The sequence below is a fragment of the Copadichromis virginalis genome, linkage group LG19 (genome assembly GCF_057382275.1).
Source record: "Copadichromis virginalis isolate Kocher_CV1m ecotype Utaka linkage group LG19, C_Virginalis_male_GT1.1, whole genome shotgun sequence".
In the NCBI taxonomy this organism is placed as follows: domain Eukaryota; kingdom Metazoa; phylum Chordata; class Actinopteri; order Cichliformes; family Cichlidae; genus Copadichromis; species Copadichromis virginalis.
This window is the reverse complement of record NC_140636.1, coordinates 32659112-32676951: the sequence shown is the minus strand read 5'-3', so window position 1 is coordinate 32676951 and position 17840 is coordinate 32659112. Positions and strand designations below refer to the sequence as shown.

Here is a 17840-nt window from a genome sequence, read left to right as displayed (position 1 = left end):
TTGAAACACACTAGATTATTGTTCTTCTCTAATACAACATGTACTCTACGCTGGATTCACATTTGTTGTCTGCCATTTTATTTCACTCATTTGAGTAAAATGTGTCAGTTCTTATGGTCAGAAGAGGACCCATAGTATGGAAACTGATTTAACTGTTACTGACAATATTGATAAATAGCGCCAAAAGCTCTAGACTGTCCCACCTTTATAGTTCACCCCATCAAAAATGTCCTACCTCTACAGTGAACAATGTGTCCAGGCTTGTGTTCTTAGATCTATGCGCTTGGCAATACTCCACTGAAGAAATTGAAACGTCCGACCTTGCATTTAATGGAGGTGAAGACGGCGCAGTGCACTTGAAGCGGCGTCCCCTGACAGCGGCACAGTTTTGCTAATACGACTTACTAAAGTTTTGTGGCAGCTGGCCTGAAAGCAGCCCATGCTCATGGTAATGGTAAATGGTAAATGGCCTGTATTTATATAGCGCTTTACTAGTCCCTAAGGACCCCAAAGCGCTTTACATATCCAGTCATCCACCCATTCACACACACATTCACACAATGGTGACCCAGCAATGGGTGGGATATGTTCAATGAACTACTGCGTTACATTTCACACACTAAGATTAATACTTACAAAGTCTATATACGTTTTTTGTCTCCAGGAGCAGTCTCAGCTTCCTGCCACCCTTTTACTCGCTCAACACAAAGTTCGCGCTGCCCAGCTTGAGACCCAGATAGAGCAGCAGAAACAGGCTGTGAAGCCCACCAGTCTGTTTTCAACTGGAATCCATATGGTAAGTGCAACAGTCATATTGTAGTTTTCTACTTCTCTTTCCATCCTGAATGTGTGTTATTTACACACACAGGAAGTGATATGACTTATATGGTCATCAAGGAGCTGCTAATTCAAAGAAAAGCAGCTTTTGAGGAGGATGGAGCCAAAAGTGCTCGTTTCAGCCTGACAATGAATGGAGGGGTTGTATCATGAGCTAAGTAAGGATAATTTCTGTGCTATAAATCATGGACTGGTTTTCCAGCGAAGTTCAAGAATAAAAATATGGAGCTCTAGATGGAGCACAATAGGTCCCATTTAAATCCTGAGAGTTCGATAATCTGGGAAGGTTTTTTCCCTCGCTTACAATTGTGGTTGTTTAGAACAGCTTTAATTCTTTTTTTTCTTTCCACTGTGGTTGGGCAACACATCACACACACAAAAACGACTGCTTTTCATACAAACCCCTGGACTAAGTTTGCTTGTTAGCATACGTCCAACAGACTAAACTTTGCTGCTCTGAACTTATGTTGCAAAGATCTAAGACAAGCAGCAAAACAGTGAGAGCAAAATGAGCATCAATCAAGTTTTAAGAGGCAGTTAATACACATAGTGACATGCCTCTGCTCAGTGCGATTAAGGTGAATCTGAACTGTTGAGGTCATTAGTGTCAAAACTTTACACGGATTGCTTGTTGACAATAGTGTGTCATACATGGCCACGCTTTGAAAAGGAGGATGTTCCTCCATGTTTGGTGCTTCTTCAGTGTGGGAAGAGGCCCTCACCTCTTCATTCATGTCATCACATTCCTCTGGGTGTGCAGTAGGTCCCACAGAGAGCGAGATAAAGCATGTGGGCTCAGGGTTTCGGCCACTCTGAGCTTGCAGCTTTGTACGCACCGTGTCTGGAGGGACCTTCCATTTGGCTGTAGCTCAGGTTTTCAGTCGTTTATTTTCATTTTACTGCGATGAGATAGGCTGTGTCATCATCCCCACCCCTTTCACAGCAACCCTCATGAGGCATGGTTGTCTTCCCACAGTTCAGTGGTGCGTGGGAGAGATATCTGCTTAGCACTCACCTCAGCTCAAGCTGAAGCAAGGTTTTGACATACTTGGGTAGAACCGAACTCTATTTTTGAAGAAAGGACTATCTCATAAAGCAACACTCAAAGTATTGAACTGAGCTATACGGGGGGATTCAGTACTCTCACTTTCACCTCCTTAATATACAGCGTGAAGTTAAAAGTTGCTGATGGAGAGAGAAACTGCATGATTATGTTGCTCTTGGCTTGTTCTGTGCATGTTTTTCCTTGCTTCTTTCTCCCCATTTCTCCTCATCTTCCCATCCCTGTGCTCTTGTTGGTGGAGTAGAGTTCTTCCCATGCATCTGCTGTTGGACTTGAGAGACTTGAGTCAGGGGAACGTGTGGGTTTGGATTTCCCTTCACCTCAGTCCATAAGAATGACTTCTGTTTAACTTGGTGGGGTTTCAGCACAGAGCGGCAGATTCCTGGAGATTGCTGGAATTCATTTATCTGCTAGGTTCTGGTCCCTCGCTCCAAACAGGGTTTCAGTTTTTCTTCAGCAGAAATTAGGAGAGACAAATATAAAAACACACTTTTTTTTTAAAGCTGGGCCACATTTCTATGATTTTGCTTTGAAGCACGACTAATATGTGCCAATCTCTTTACTGTGATATCATGTACTGTTATAATGATTAGTCATTTTTGTAATTTTCAAGCATAAATGGCTCCGGTTTCCTTGGACCCTTTTTTTCTATCACGAGAAGAAAGTCTTATATTTAAAAAAGCAATTTTAAAGGTATTTGCTTTAGGCCTGGAAAACTTTAACAGTTTTCCCAAACTGCTTAGAAATATCAATCAATGAAGTATTCATTAGTACAAGTCCTGTTATCGCTTGTGAAATACACTGACAAATACGAAACAGTTTCATGTGACAGTGATGAATGGGCTTGGAGCACATTTTTGACCTCTTGATTTTTTTCATTTGGATGTTTTTGCCGAGGTGACGTTCACCAGTCACAGGAGCACAAATGTGCGGCGCCCCTGACTCTCTGTACCCACAACCCCCCTCTCTATACTGTCACCTTAACGGTATTTCAGCCAGCTGTTTCATCCGTGGCCAAAGTGAGCCGTCACCAGAGGAATGACATATCTGCCTGTCTTTGGGCTGGAAATTGGGGATGCCAGTTATTCCTCAGCTTCCTAGTCGTTCCGGACTTTATTTAAAGCGTGATCTAATATTGCACCTAGTTGTGATATGTTGTCAACTGGAAACACGCATGGAGACATCTCAGCCATGCTGGCTCTGTTCTTTGCCAGAGTGATTTTCTCGGAGTTCGTGAAGGGGACTCCAACCTTGGCCCTGATGTTTCTGGTTATGCACTACCATTGCTGTTGAGCGGACGTTTGAGGAAGTTCACCAATCCTCAGGGAAAGTAGTCTTATTCCAGGTGTGATTTTGAAGTGGGATGGGCCTGGTCTTGCCTTAGGAATGGTCTGAAATCACTCACTAATCCTTTACTTTGTAGGGACTCTATTGAAGCATGAGACACACATTACCCGTGTGTGGATGCGCACACACATATAAATACACCCCCTCCTTAGCCAACCTGAGTAAACATCCTTTGAAGAATAAAGTGTCTTTTAAAATAGATGTCTGCTGATATCAAAAGAAACACTCTGTGTGGGCGGGAGGTGACTATTCGCTGTTTAAACAGGTTGCTTGTTGTAGTCTGACACATAAAACGAGCCTCAGTGCCAAGCTTAATGACAAGAGTCACAATGCTCGGCACCTGCTCTGACAAAATCAGAGGGTAATAATTAGCATACAAATGACATCTACTTTGATTTTATTGTACTCTTGCGTGCTTGCTTTATTTGTACCTGTACATTTTCTTATATTTTCCGGTGAAACAGTGTGTGTGTGTGTGTGTGTGTGTGTGTGTGTGTGTGTGTGTGTGTGTTTGCAGTTGGGAATTTTATTTTATTTTTTTCCCCAGCTGCTACAGTGTCCCATTCCTGAAAGCATTTTGACTGATGGGGAATCTTTCCACCTTGGGGGCAGCTTTCAGCGCCATCTTAAATGAAAGGTCCCAGGTTCCTGCGCTGCTGGGGCCCAATCCCCTCCTCACAGGCAGGAGAGCAGCTGACATACCTGACGGGGCCGGCATGGGCACCTAATGAAAGCAGGAGGCAAGAACACACATAAACAAAAGTGGAACTCACACACACAATCGGCTAAATGTGGGTGGAAAGTTTATACCTAAACATTGACGTGTAGCTGGCTGAAATAACCTCGGGTCCTCTCTGGCTGTAGTCCATTCTACTCTTAGGCTGTGGAATTTGAATACCACAGAAAACACAAGCAAACACAAACACACACAGACATGCTGTGAGCTTGTTTGCTCAGGCCTGTTTCACTTGGTTAAGTTGTCCTCTAGGGTGACCTCTGCGCAGTAGACGCACTTGTCAGCGCTGTGCCGGCTCTGCTTTACTTCGCTCTGGCAGACTGGCCCAACCTGTTTTGCCTGCAAGTTTGTCGCTTTATACTTAATGCAACCCCCACTCGCTCTTCTTCAGTGTTATCTTTATATCCCTTATTCACAAATTTTTACAGATGCAGGTAAATTATGTTGTTTATACTGAGATTGTTGACCTTGCAGCATTCAAAAACCAAAGGTGACATGTTTTATGTGGGAGAGTGCACAAACTCTGTCCTTTGGCCTTTTCCTTTATATTGGACTGCTGGCACGCAGGGTTGAAAGCGCTGGCGTGGGGGGGTCACCTCAGGGAGAACCGTCAGCCCTGATTGGCACCAGCACATGTGGGCATTCACACCTCTGCCCCTGGCCCCGGCTTGGCCCTGTTTAGGTTGGCCTCAGCAGCCCTTGGGCAAGCTGCTTCAGCCCAGCCCAGCGGAAAAAGAAGTTGTCAGCTTTAGGGGCTTTGCGCTGGGGCAGCTGCCACTGGTCAGGCAGTTATATTTAAACTTGTAAGGCAAGTTGAGGCACTGTATGAGAAGCAGTTTTACACTTGCTACTTGCTGCTTAGTGGGCTGCTGGGTAGCCCAAAGCTCTTTATCCATACAGAAGCACTGGCAGCACCAGTGCGGAAGGTGGAAGTGAGGACTGGAGTTGGGCTGGGACTAGCCTGGCCCTGAACTGTGGTTATTATTTTTTATCCCCTCTGCAAAACCAACCACTGTTCCCCCTTTTCCATTGTTCTCATTATCAGGATTTGCATTAGCGCCGAGTGCCTCGATGGCTTTGGAGCTGTGGCTTCCCAAATCCTCGGGGACCACATGAGTGTATGTGGTTGTGTGTGCGAGTGCGTGGATGTTGTGGGAAGGTGCTGATGGAGAGGTTAGTCTCAGCAACCTTGATGTGTCCTGCTGAGCTGCAAAGTCAAGGGAGAGAGTGGAATGGGCGGGGAGTGCTGACGATTGTTCCGTGTGTGTGTGTGTGTGTGTGTGGAGGGGTCTTGTGACCCACAATCTGAGCCGTTGACCAATGAGCCTTTTGGATTAAAGTTTGGCATCGTTAACGCTGTATAAGATCTTCTTCTTTAGCCTTGTTTGACCGCAGTTCTCACATTTTAAATCCTATTCTAATCATACTTTAGCATTGATGGTCAGTGCCAAGTAATATTATAGCTTAATATGCCATTAAAACATATTTTTTTGTGAATCCTTTAATGACACATTCTAGTACTTTCAAAGTTATGTGACTTTTATGAGAGTCCTATAAAGTTACTTTAATGTTTACCTATATTTTTAGGTTTCAGGCGCAATTTTTCTACTTTTGGGTCTCTATGATGTCAGTAATTAGGATTATTTTTTTACCTTTATTTGTACAGGTAGTTCCACTGAGACTCAATGTGTCATTTACAAGCGACACCTACATCAGACAAACATATTAAAATTGCAACAATAAAATAGTCAACGCACAAATGTTTACACAGTCAAAAACAGGAACAAGTTCCCAGTGATGGTTTTGCAAGTTCATTTGTACATCTTTTAAAGTCTGCAAGTCAAATCAGTATTCCATGTGTTCTTTCATGTACTCAATGAAGACGGGGCAGAAAAGGCTCTGTAACATACACAGCTACTTTAGTAAAGTCCATTAATGAAACTACCCCCTAAAAACAATTCCCGCTAAATAAATACTTATGTGTAATGTTAAAGCACAATATCAGCCTGCACACCTGTTACCTGCATCAGTTAACGGATAGACACCTGCAACAGTTTTACTTGGAATTGGTTGTGGTACAACCGGATAATGTTGAGGTACAAATTCAGGGTAAGTTGAAGTACTCCCGTTGGCATGACGGTGATTTCCTCAAATCATCCTCCCCTGCGGTTTTATTAAGATTGATGGCCTCCAGAGTTTCACTTTAATGCCACAGGGGTATTATATGAGCCTTAAAACCAGTTACATGCTCAAACTTGTAATACACTGTGTTGTATAGGTAGGAGGATGGGCCTCCATAATGATAAAACCAGATGTTTATTTTGGCTCTTGCTGGGGCGTTGTTTCAATAGCCCCTTAGTCCCTCAGCCATTTCTGCTCCGCTGGGTCTGGCTGGGGGTCTCTCGCTCTCTCTCGCTCTCTCGTTGTCTTTAACTGAAGGACTTAGAAAACAGCATTCATACTCTAAGTCACATTGACTTGATGTGCACATGATTAAAGCCTCAGCAGTGGTATTAGCTGTAGGAGAAATCAGTCCTGAGGGGTCACAGCTCTACATTATGGGCATTCATTCAGTTTTTTTTTTCTCTTTCAAAGCATTTTGTATGTACTACAAGTCATTCATTTACACATTTCTGTAAATATAATTAGAAGTCGCTATGTTTGCGTGGACATCTTTAAAGGCTGCTTTTGTGGGTGCTGATGCATCTGTGCCAGTTTTCAAGGTGCCCTTGCAGAGGAATGTAGAAGAAATTTCCCCAGAATGGGGGCTGGGTCTGTTGTGTCTGCCACTTAAAAAAAAAAAAAAAAAAAAAAAAAAGGTGGTCTGATTTACTGCTCTTCAGCCATCTGCAACTGCCAATTTGCTGCTCTTTCTTTACCACACCACCACTGAGAAGTTTTCTTCTTCTGCTTCTCCTTCCACCTTCCCTTTGTCCCAGTGCATCTCATTGAGTGCGCAGTAGGGGAGTTAAGCAGTGCTGAAAGTTTGAAAGAAGATGGATGAACAGTCTGAAAGAGTGCAAAAGAGAGTGAGAGTGACTGGGATTGTGTTCATTGGTCTGGATTTCATTAGCCTGTGGTGGGGCTCCTCTGCGTTGGATGAATGGATAGGATGGTATAACAGAGCACTGGTACCTCAGGGTACAAGGTTGAATGAAAACCATGGAGAAGTGTGTGCCTAGTGCTTTAAAGGAAACAGCGTTTATACACTAGCAATGCAAATATATTATATTGTTTTTTCTAATTTACTTGCATATATTAGGAATTTACAGTTGACAATCTGGCCAAGAACAGATACCCAGCAGTTTTTTGGCATCCCTTGATGAAAGAAGAGAAAAATATCGTTTAACTGACAGTGACATCATAAGGAAATGTTTTGGTGTGATTTGATATTTAGTTTTCATAATTTCTTCTGTGGAAAAACCCACTTTTAAAAAATTTATTGCTGTTTTATTGCTTTTAATGTGCTGCAACTGCCGTTATCCCTGTTGCCACCCACACCTTCATGTGTAAACCACAGCTGAATGCAACAGGTTTAGACTCGTTCTGTTAAAATAATTGAAAGTTATTCTGGGAAGCATGATTTTGTGAAACAGATGAGATCCATCTGTTTAACTTCCTATAGGTAAATGTAATATGGGGTGGGGGGTGGGGTTGTTTTTATTTTATTAAGTTAGCCCATAATGAATTCAATATCTGGATTATTTTATGGATCGTAAGGGAAAAATGATGCTGGCCTAATGTGGTCGGAGGTGAATGAATGGTGGTTAAATAATTGTCAGGATAGATATATTTATTTTTGAAGTGTATTTTATAATAAGTTGCAGGGAATTTAAAAAATAAAATGCAAAATACACTACGTAGACAAAAGCCTTGGTCCACACCTCTTCCTTTTTCAGTCCCATTGCCACATGTGTGTAAAAGTACGTAAAAAGAAGCCAATGCTGTGCTAACTATATGCAACTACAGTGGGGCAAAAAAGTATTTAGTCAGCCACCGATTGTGCAAGTTCCCCCACTTAAAATGATGACAGAGGTCAGTAATTTGCACCAGAGGTACACTTCAACTGTGAGAGACAGAATGTGAAAAAAAATCCATGAATTCACATGGTAGGATTTGTAAAGAATTTATTCATAAATCAGGGTGGAAAATAAGTATTTGGTCACCTCAAACAAGGAAAATCTCTGGCTCTCACAGACCTGTAACGTCTTCTGCAAGAAGCTTTTCTGTCCCCCACTCGTTACCTGTATGAATGGCACCTGTTTGAACTCATCATCTGTATAAAAGACACCTGTCCACAGCCTCAAACAGTCAGACTCCAAACTCCGCCATGGCCAAGACCAAAGAGCTTTCGAAGGACACCAGGAAAAGTATTGTAGACCTGCACCAGACTGGGAAGAGTGAATCTACAATAGGCAAGCAGCTTGGTGTGAAAAAATCAACTGTGGGAGCAATCATCAGAAAATGGAAGACATACAAGACCACTGATAATCTCCCTCGATCTGGGGCTCCACGCAAGATCTCATCCCGTGGGGTCAAAATGATCATGAGAACGGTGAGCAAAGATCCCAGAACCACACGGGGGGACCTGGTGAATGACCTGCAGAGAGCTGGGACCAAAGTAACAAAGGTCACCATCAGTAACACACTACAACGGCAGGGAATCAAATCCCGCAGTGCCAGACGTGTTCCGCTGCTGAAGCCAGTGCATGTCCAGGCCCGTCTGAAGTTTGCCAGAGAGCACATGGATGATACAGCAGAGGATTGGGAGAATGTCATGTGGTCAGATGAAACCAAAGTAGAACTTTTTGGTATAAACTCAACTCGTCGTGTTTGGAGGAAGAAGAATACTGAGTTGCATCCCAAGAACACCATACCTACTGTGAAGCATGGGGGTGGAAACATCATGCTATGGGGCTGTTTTTCTGCCAAGGGGACAGGACGACTGATCCGTGTTAAGGACAGAATGAATGGGGCCATGTATCGTGAGATTTTGAGCCAAAACCTCCTTCCATCAGTGAGAACTTTGAAGATGAAACGAGGCTGGCTCTTCCAACATGACAATGATCCAAAACACACCGCCCGGGCAACAAAGGAGTGGCTCCGTAAGAAGCATTTGAAAGTCCTGGAGTGGCCTAGCCAGTCTCCAGACCTCAACCCCATAGAAAATCTGTGGCGGGAGTTGAAAGTCCGTGTTGCTCGGCGACAGCCCCAAAACATCACTGCTCTCGAGAAGATCTGCATGGAGGAATGGGCCAAAATACCAGCTACTGTGTGTGCAAACCTGGTAAAGACCTATAGTAAACGTTTGACCTCTGTTATTGCCAACAAAGGTTATGTTACAAAGTATTGAGTTGTATTTTTGTTATTGACCAAATACTTATTTTCCACCCTGATTTACGAATAAATTCTTTACAAATCCTACCATGTGGATTCATGGATTTTTTTTTTTCACATTCTGTCTCTCACAGTTGAAGTGTACCTCTGGTGCAAATTACTGACCTCTGTCATCATTTTAGGTGGGGGAACTTGCACAATCGGTGGCTGACTAATTACTTTTTTGCCCCACTGTATATGCAGAGCTTAAACCTCCTCTGCCATTAACATCAGCACAGAAACTGGAGTGTGAGCTTCATGGCCGAGCAAATCCTTTAGGTGTAATGTGAATGTGGCCAAGTATTTTTGTCCTAGAAAACATGATGCTGATGAGATATAGCATAATAATAGTGATAATGATTATGATGATGATAATAATGAAAAGAAGAAGTATAATAATAATATGCAAAACGACAAACTTCTTGAATCTTGAAAAATAGATAAATAAAGCTGAAGTTTATTTTAATGCTCTCATGCAATGTTGTACTCATCTGCTGTCTTTCTGTATTTCAATAACTGTTGTTACTTATCTCTCCTACTTTTCTTTTTGGTGAACATCTTTCAGTAGGGTTGCATTTATCGTTCTGCGCTGCTCTGAGTTGTCCGTTTTCAGCATTTAGGCGCGCGACAACATCCTGTTTATCTGTGCCAAGATGATGAGGTGGTGAAATATCAAAAACCTCTTTATTCAGAATTTCTGTGTAAAAGTTGTGTTGAGGCTGCTGCATCTCCAAAAGCATGTACAGATTCTCAAATTCTTTTGGTTGCGTCTTTCTTAAGCTAAAAGACATAATCTTGTGCATGCCTGTCTGTTAATGTGACTGCATGCAGTTCAGACTTGCACTGTTGAATCTGATAGGTTTGTCATTCAGACATGAAGCGGACCAGTTCAGATGCTGTCAGATTAATGGGGGGAAAAGTGCACATATGAAAGCACCTTTATTGGGACCTGGAAGGAAACTCTGCATGTGTTGTCATCTAATGTCTTTGGTGCTTTTGTAACTTCCAGCTCAGGTTTTGGTTGCTCTATTTCCCCCGTGTCTGCGCTCATATGGGTCAAAGCATGTGTGAAGGCAGGCAGTGTGAGGCCGCAGGGCACATGTTACTCGTTTAGTTTGGTTTTCATCGACTCCCCTCTGTGTTCTGTTGTTTATACTCCCCCCACTACTTTTTTTTTTTTTCTTCTTGGCTTTCTCTCTTATCTTTTTATCTCTCCTTTGTCTCTGAGGTCCTTCGCTGCACTCTAAAATAGTTCATGTTTGTTTAAACATCATCCTTTTTAATTCCAGGTTTGTTTCATGAATCAGGCTTGTCTTATGAGTCTCATTACTTTAATGCTGGAGAAAACATAGCGGTCGGATGCTGTGTGGAAATTCCCCTTTGATGGCAGAGCCCCAAATCGAACAATGCTGCAGTATCCCGAAGAAGTCTCGTATTTCTTACTCGATCTGCACGGTCAAGAGCATTAGGAACTGGAATAGTCTGACTGAAATTTCAGCTCAGAGTAATTATTGATTGGATTAAAAAAAAAAAATTAAACAGCTTTTATAAGATTTACAAGCGTTTGTAATTTGAACATATTTCAGTCGGAGGCAGCTTTGACGGACATAGTTTTAGGTGAAACCACGCTAAAATAATCACAACTCAACCCACAAACAAAGCATTTCCTCCACACTACATTTATACATTATCAGCCGATTTCTCTTTGGTGGTTTTATGGAGCAAGCCAATAGCCATTTTTGAACCAAAGTACACTTGCTTTGTTATCAGGAATTGCATTTCGGCCGACCACAATTTTCCTGAACGATGTTCTCATCCCTTTTTTTTTTTTTTTTTTTTTTTTTGTGTGTGTCCTGTTCAGTTTCCAAAACTATTTGACTGCTAAAAACATGTTCAGTCATTGTCCTGCCTCAGTTTCTCCTCCAAACCGCCGTTGTCGGGGGAAAGTGAAAATGTTGTCAGACAGAACTTCTATTTCCAAACCAGTCTGTCAAGAACCAGTGGGTGCTAATGCTGCGGACTGATTGACTTTAACCGTATTCCAAACAATTTTTGTGTGTTTGCGCCATAGCCATAAAGTTTCCAGGGTTGCACGATGCGCCGAGACAATGACGATTATTTCCCGTCTTGAATGACGTGCCTCTTTTGTGTTTTTCTTTCAGCGACAGACGGTGTCTCTCCAGCCTGTTACCAAGATAGAGGATGTTCTTTACCACTACAGACCCCTCCAAGTTGAAACCTATGGACCCCCGGTGCCTGAACTGGAGCAGCTGGGCAGACTCGGGTACAGTTATTTACTCAGTCTCATTTAGTCTCAAGAACTCTGAAAATGTGGATTTTCTTTAAGTTCTTGAGAAATTTCCTGGAAAGCATTAAGCAATATGGCCGTATGGTATGAATAAAGATAAAGTTATGTCATAGTCAAAATTGTTCAAATATACAAGAGGACTTTATTACCAGTTTATACACAGAATACTGCTGGATTATTGTTTCTAAAATAGAAGTAATGAATTAAAAATGTTTTCAGGAATGATCCCATCAATTTATAGTTCCATGTCAGTTACAGGAAATTACAGGAAATCTTGGGAAGGAAAAAGTATTTGCAATTCATTTAAATTATTATGTTTGAAAAGGTTTTGTTGTAGGTGTAGCGAGTAGCTGCCAGATGAGAGGTCTGCTTGGAAAATCTTGACTCTCTTCTGATTAACTGGGAGAGTGAAAGCAAAGTGAGGGTGGGGAAGGGAGGAGGGAAAGGGAATAACAGCCATCACCCTGCCACAAGCCGCCACAGTGCATCTGCAGGAGCGTCCATTAACACACAGGAAGTGCTTTCCCCCGACGGCCCCTTTAGGCCAATCAATCCACGACGCCATTGGTCCACTCCTCACCGAATGTAAGCTATCTATCCGCCAACCCAGCGCCCAGCCGTCTGCACTGCAACTGGCTGGCACTATAGCCTGCCCACACGTTGAGGGTGGCCTGTGTTTATTGGGTGATAGAAGCAAAGTGGGGTTATAGCTTTTTAATTTCAGGGGCAAGCTCAGTGCTTCACTCTAGCAGTAACTTTAATTTGGCTGAGACGTGCATATTAAAGTATAATGTCAGCGTGTTTAGGATAAAGGATTTCTAGTTTTATTGTTCCTTTTTTGTTCAGGAAAAAGTTGCCATTGACTTTTGTTGCACAATCACCTGGAAAAGCACAAGCTGAAGGTGAAACGTTTCAGGAAAGTTTAAGCTGAAAAACTGCTGCTTGTTTACATTATGTATTCAGTGAAGTGCTGAGGTTCTACTTCTTTTGGCCAGGCTAATCAATATGCAGATGAAACACATCTCACAATTTTTGCTGCATGCTGGAGCTCAGTGGAAGGAGGAAAAGCAGCCCCACCTCCCCTAGTGTCAGCAGTTCAGGGGTCCAGGAGGACCGATGCTGGAGAGGAAGGACTCTGCCACAGAGATAAATGAGGCTCTGTTCAGTTCAGTGAAGAACACAAGTCCCTTTGGTGCAGGCTGCAGGCAGCGACACAGACAGCCCCCTACAGACAAACCACAACTCCCAAGATGCAATGTGCTGTTAAGTAAAAGAAGGGAATAGTGCTGACATTTCTGCGCTGCTGGCAGTTTGTGATTCAGCTAAGTTGGAGATTTTGCGATGTACATAGACGATCAAGCCTGTATACACACACGCCCACAGGGTGCCCCGTAAATGTGCTGTAGGCTTTATGTCACACACACTCACCTTTTGTTATTGGAGTCCCGGCCTTTTGGCCACAGTGGAACTCTTGCGATGTGGTAAATATTCACAAGTGTGCGTGCACAAGAGAGAGAATGCAGACAGCGTTGAGAGAGTGGAAAGTGAGTCCCCTGTGTAGAGCGTTGGACTACAGCTCCAGTCCTATGACCTGTGAAGGGAATTTGCTTTAATGTGTGACGAGATGTGGATGTGCCTGAGTGTGGATGAGGTAGAAGGGCCTGTGAAGGGGGCAGGTACTTATTTTAAAACACGGCTGTTTGTCTTGGTCAAGGCTCACTGTGACAGCAGCTCCACTGGTAATTTGTCTTGGACACAGCCATCAAGTAAAACTGGAGGATCGAGCTCATACACACACACCCCCCTCCCTGGTGGCCCCGGGGCCTCCAGGGCTCGTCTTTTGCACAGGATGTCCAGTCAACACAGGACTGAGTGGAGCCATGCCTTTTTTATGTCAACTTGCTCTTTTCTTCTGCACCACATACCCCCCACCCCCCTTCTGAGTGTCTGTCTTTTTCGTCTTGTCCCTTTGCCCCCCAAAAAAACCGCAGGAGCGCAGCACGCCTGCCAGGAAAAAGAAAAGCCACACCTCTTTCACCGTGTCTCCTTCTCTGTCAGCTGTACCTGAATAAATATGAGTTGAAGTGGACTCTTATATTAAAGACAGCTGCCTGGTTATAGGATGCATGTTCAGGTGCCTCCAAAAGTGCCCATTCAGCTTCCACCTCAGCATCTACCCTCTCCGCTCACATATACATATCGCGCTCTACAAACGCTCCTGTCCTGACGTGCATAGGTGTGTTTGATTTGCCACGGAGGATGTGACCCCCACTGTGTGAGGTTTTCTATAATGGCAGCATAGAGCTGCCCATCTCTTTGACTGGCACATACCCTGAGCTTTGCGTGAGCTGTCAGAGTTATGAGTAGACTGTGAATGTAACGCTACAGCCTGTACTCCAAATGTCCTGCCATGGCTCCTTGCTTTTATGTTGAACAGTAAAAGCCTTTAATAAACAAAATCAAAGTAAAAGTAAATACCGCTTTGGAGACACAAACAGTAACATATGATGTTTACATTGACAGGGCTGCGATATGAATCCCAGCACACAGCACTGTGGGACTCGAGTAGTAGCTGTTAAACTCCTGCCGCCAGCTGACAGCCATAACCTTCAAACAAATGGATACATCACAATACACAGCACCTCAAAGACACGTTTACATTACACTTACAATAAGTTTTTGTGCATGAGCTCTTGGAGGCAAATGCTGGGGGTTCCAAAATAAAAAATATTATATTTTTGTTTTGCGTATGTAGATGAGCATCTGGATCTGAGTTTGTTCTCTACCAGAATACTTTTTAAGCGCTGACTGTGCAGGCGATGAAAGACTGACTGGGATCTTGGACAAGGACAAATCATATGGGGGGAAAAATAGGGGAAAGAGAAATTGGCTGTGGAGCGCTGAAAAAATGTGACTCAAACCTCAAGTGCTGACAATGAAAGCAATCCAGAACAGTTGTTTGTGTTGGCACAGGGTGCCCTGAAATTAGCCCATCTTTCTCTGACAGAGGTTGCTCAATGCGCTCCGCCAAATGCCAGTGTGTATAATATTTTGAAGTTTTGCCTCCTCCCCCACTCCGCATTGCTTTCTATAATTGGTGGAAAAAGTGAGGTTTTTCTCTGAGAGTGCTTGTCAGGCGTCCGTCTCTTGTCGGTGGGGAGAAGGGGAGCAGCTGAATGGACGGAGTGTTTAGTCTAGCGCTCCTCTCCTGGGGATGCACTTCTCTGCACAAGGAAGCAGTCCAAGGACCACTCTGTCTGAAGGGTTAAATAGGCTTAGGTAGTTTGCTGTGACCTTCATTCATTAACGAAGACAATCAGTCAGTTTTGTCTCCTGAACACTCAAGTTTGAAGTAGATCAATGTTCTCATGGACATACAGTTGCAGGAAGAAGTTCGAGCCTCTTTTGAAATTGCCAGGATTTCTAAATTAGCAGCTAATAAAATGTATCCCGATCCCCACCAAAGTCACAATTACAGACAATTTGATTAAACTAATAACACTCAAAGCCTTTTTCAGACATGCGATACGTAGCTTTGGTGGCTTCTCCGAGCATTTTGTCATTTAGACACTTTGAAGTTAATATGCATGACCGCGTCAGTAACACAGAGAGAGCCATGATACATGAGCAGTATTCACTACACACACTAGATGTACCCCAGCTTTTACAGGGTCACTGTTGTGCTAGCCACTGTAGATAATACAGTCCTGCACTAGTTCATCCAAATCTTATGCTTGTTGACTAATCAGACTTTATATGTGATCTATTAAGACTTCTAAAGTATCCATCAGGCACGCATGATTCTAAATTGACTCTGGCAGATAAATTGCTTAAAAGTCCATTTTAAAAAGCGCTATATGAATGTATGGATAATAGTAGCTTGTAAGTCACACTTGAGTTATACTTTTCATATGTTTACTGAAAACATTAAGTAATCACTTAGTGTGTGGGTTATAAAAAGTAAGTAAACCTTTTGAACATAATAGCATGTAACACCTCACTTAGGAGCCTCTGTCAGGAATTTCCTGTAGCACAAGCGTATTTTGCACCGTTCCTCCCTCTAAAACTGTTTCAGTTCATCAACATTTCTAGGAATTCTTCCTCAGACCACCCCCCCCTTCAGGTTTAACCACGTTTTCTTTTTTCTTGGCTTGTGTGCCAAAGTTCATCGTTGTCGTGTTGCGTTTACCAACCTGGCTGCTGCCCTGACGTTCTCCTCTAAAACTTTTGTGATTCAGTTTTGAATTCATTTTTCCCTCAGTGATTGCAAAAGGTTTAGACTCCAAGGTAACAAAGAGATAAAACTCGATGCTCCTTCCAACGTGCGGAAATAGTTTGGTGCATTTTTATTTTTTCAAAGCAGATTAATGTTTGTCACACCAGTACATTGTCCCATGAGTACTGTGGAGTATCTGGGTGGTCTGTGCTGCTCTAAAAAAAAAACCCCAAACAAAACAAAAACTTGCAGTTTTTTTGGGGGGGGGGGGGGGGGTTAAATAAAAACACAGTGAACATAGATTTTTGGCGGGTTTTAAAGTGTCTAGCCGGGACTGTGAATTATTACTCCTCGTTTGAATAAAGAAATGAATAGTATAGCTGTTTGCTGAGAATGTGTTTGTACATAACTGTCTCTTAGCTGAAGCTCAGATCACATTTTATGAGTAATCAATGCAGAAATCCTGGTAATTACACAGGGTTCATGAGCCTTTTCTTGTAACTGCATAGATACACTTGGACACAGAGCAGTAATACATAAATCACTTGTGCACACACACAGAGACTAGCTATGTTTAACATGTACTTAAAGGATGCCTGCTCACTGTTCTGGTTGGAAGCCAGGGGTTAATGGCTCTCTGAGTGATGCTCTCCTTCTGCCTGTGTTCTTTAGCTTTCCACCCATCCCTTGGCGTCTGCGTGTTTATTTGAATAGTGTGTGCATCTGTTTGTTTGTTTGTGTGTTGACTTATACTGCATGTTAAGTGCTTTGGTGGGAGTGAGATATCCAGGATAGTCAATGGTGCCATCACAGCTCTCAGTTACCGGCAGCCAGCTTCTCTAGCCTCTCCCTGCTTGGTTGGCCTGACTCCAGGTCTGAACTCTCAATCTTTCCAGCTCTGGCCTCACTGGCCAAGAGCACAAGCAGTGACCCTGGATTTGGCTCTGGAAGTTAGCAGGGACCACTAAACATGGTCCATTGAGTGCTTTTGAATCCATTTCTGCCATCGCTAAATTAGAGAATATGAGGTTTACATTGCATACAAATCATTCTTTTCCTTTCCCTGCTTTCCTTTCTCACTCTGCGATGAAAGTGCAAGTCAGCCATGATATTTTTCTTTTTCTCTCAATATGCAGAGGCGAGGCGCTCCAGAGGAATCTGTAGAAACAGCCATGAATAGCTTTACCATGTAACCCAGATTCTCTGAGCCCTGCAAGGCATATATCCATCTGATGGGTCAGGAAGGGCCAGGGGGTGGGGTCAGAGGTCACTGACCGTGGGGGACTGAGGTGCAGCACCAGGATGTCAGGGTGCTGAGACTGACAGGAGGAGAATGATGGCACCTTGGAGAGACTCTCGTATGCTGGGCCACAAATAGTCATAGACCCTCACACTCTCTCCCACACAAACACAGCTTTGATGCTTTAAGTTATGAGCCGGAGAGTGAGGCACCAGTGAGTGTGACCTCAGATGAACTCTTTTGAGAGCAGTGGGCTTTGATCTACTTTTACTACTATTAGATAATGTCTCAAGGCCCATATTTTGCTCTCACTGTGCCAATTACAATATTCTCTGACGCTGCCAAACAATACCGTTTATGGGAAACGGTTTATTTTGCTCTTGCATAACAGTGGGACTGTTTCTCAAATACCTTGGAGTTGTCACCATAACATAAAGGTGGACCTGGTTTCCCAGAGATCTCCTATACGACACAGTCAATGCACGTGCCATTGTCTTGTTACTAGATCCAGCATTGCTAGTAACGATATAGTTCAATGAAGTGCTTCAACGACCGTTCAAGTGTCTCTACAGCTTAGATCTGATAGCTTGACTGCAGCCATGAGACACAGATTTAAAATTTGCATAACCAAAAGAGAGTATAAAAGTGTGGGAGCCTGAGGCCAGCTATTTGACTTGCAAACCTGTCTGTGTCAACAGAATGCCCCATCTTTATTTA

The 17840-nt window shown here is 43.2% G+C and overlaps 1 protein-coding gene across 2 annotated transcripts in view; it reads left to right on the top strand.

The window, feature by feature from the left end:
* The window catches only part of mnat1 (MNAT1 component of CDK activating kinase), a 34267-nt gene that overhangs the window by 9859 nt on the left and 6568 nt on the right, over window positions 1-17840 (top strand). Inside the window, exons 6-8 of one of the 2 annotated variants that reach the window (XM_085440923.1) lie at window positions 665-796; window positions 11522-11643; window positions 12663-16134. In XM_085440923.1, coding sequence (XP_085297049.1) covers window positions 665-796; window positions 11522-11643; window positions 12663-12753 — 345 coding nt within the window. In that variant the 3' untranslated portion in view covers window positions 12754-16134. Of the gene's footprint in view, window positions 1-664; window positions 797-11521; window positions 11644-12662; window positions 16135-17840 lie in introns of those variants that run through there. The other variant, XM_085440922.1, reaches the window with a different exon arrangement.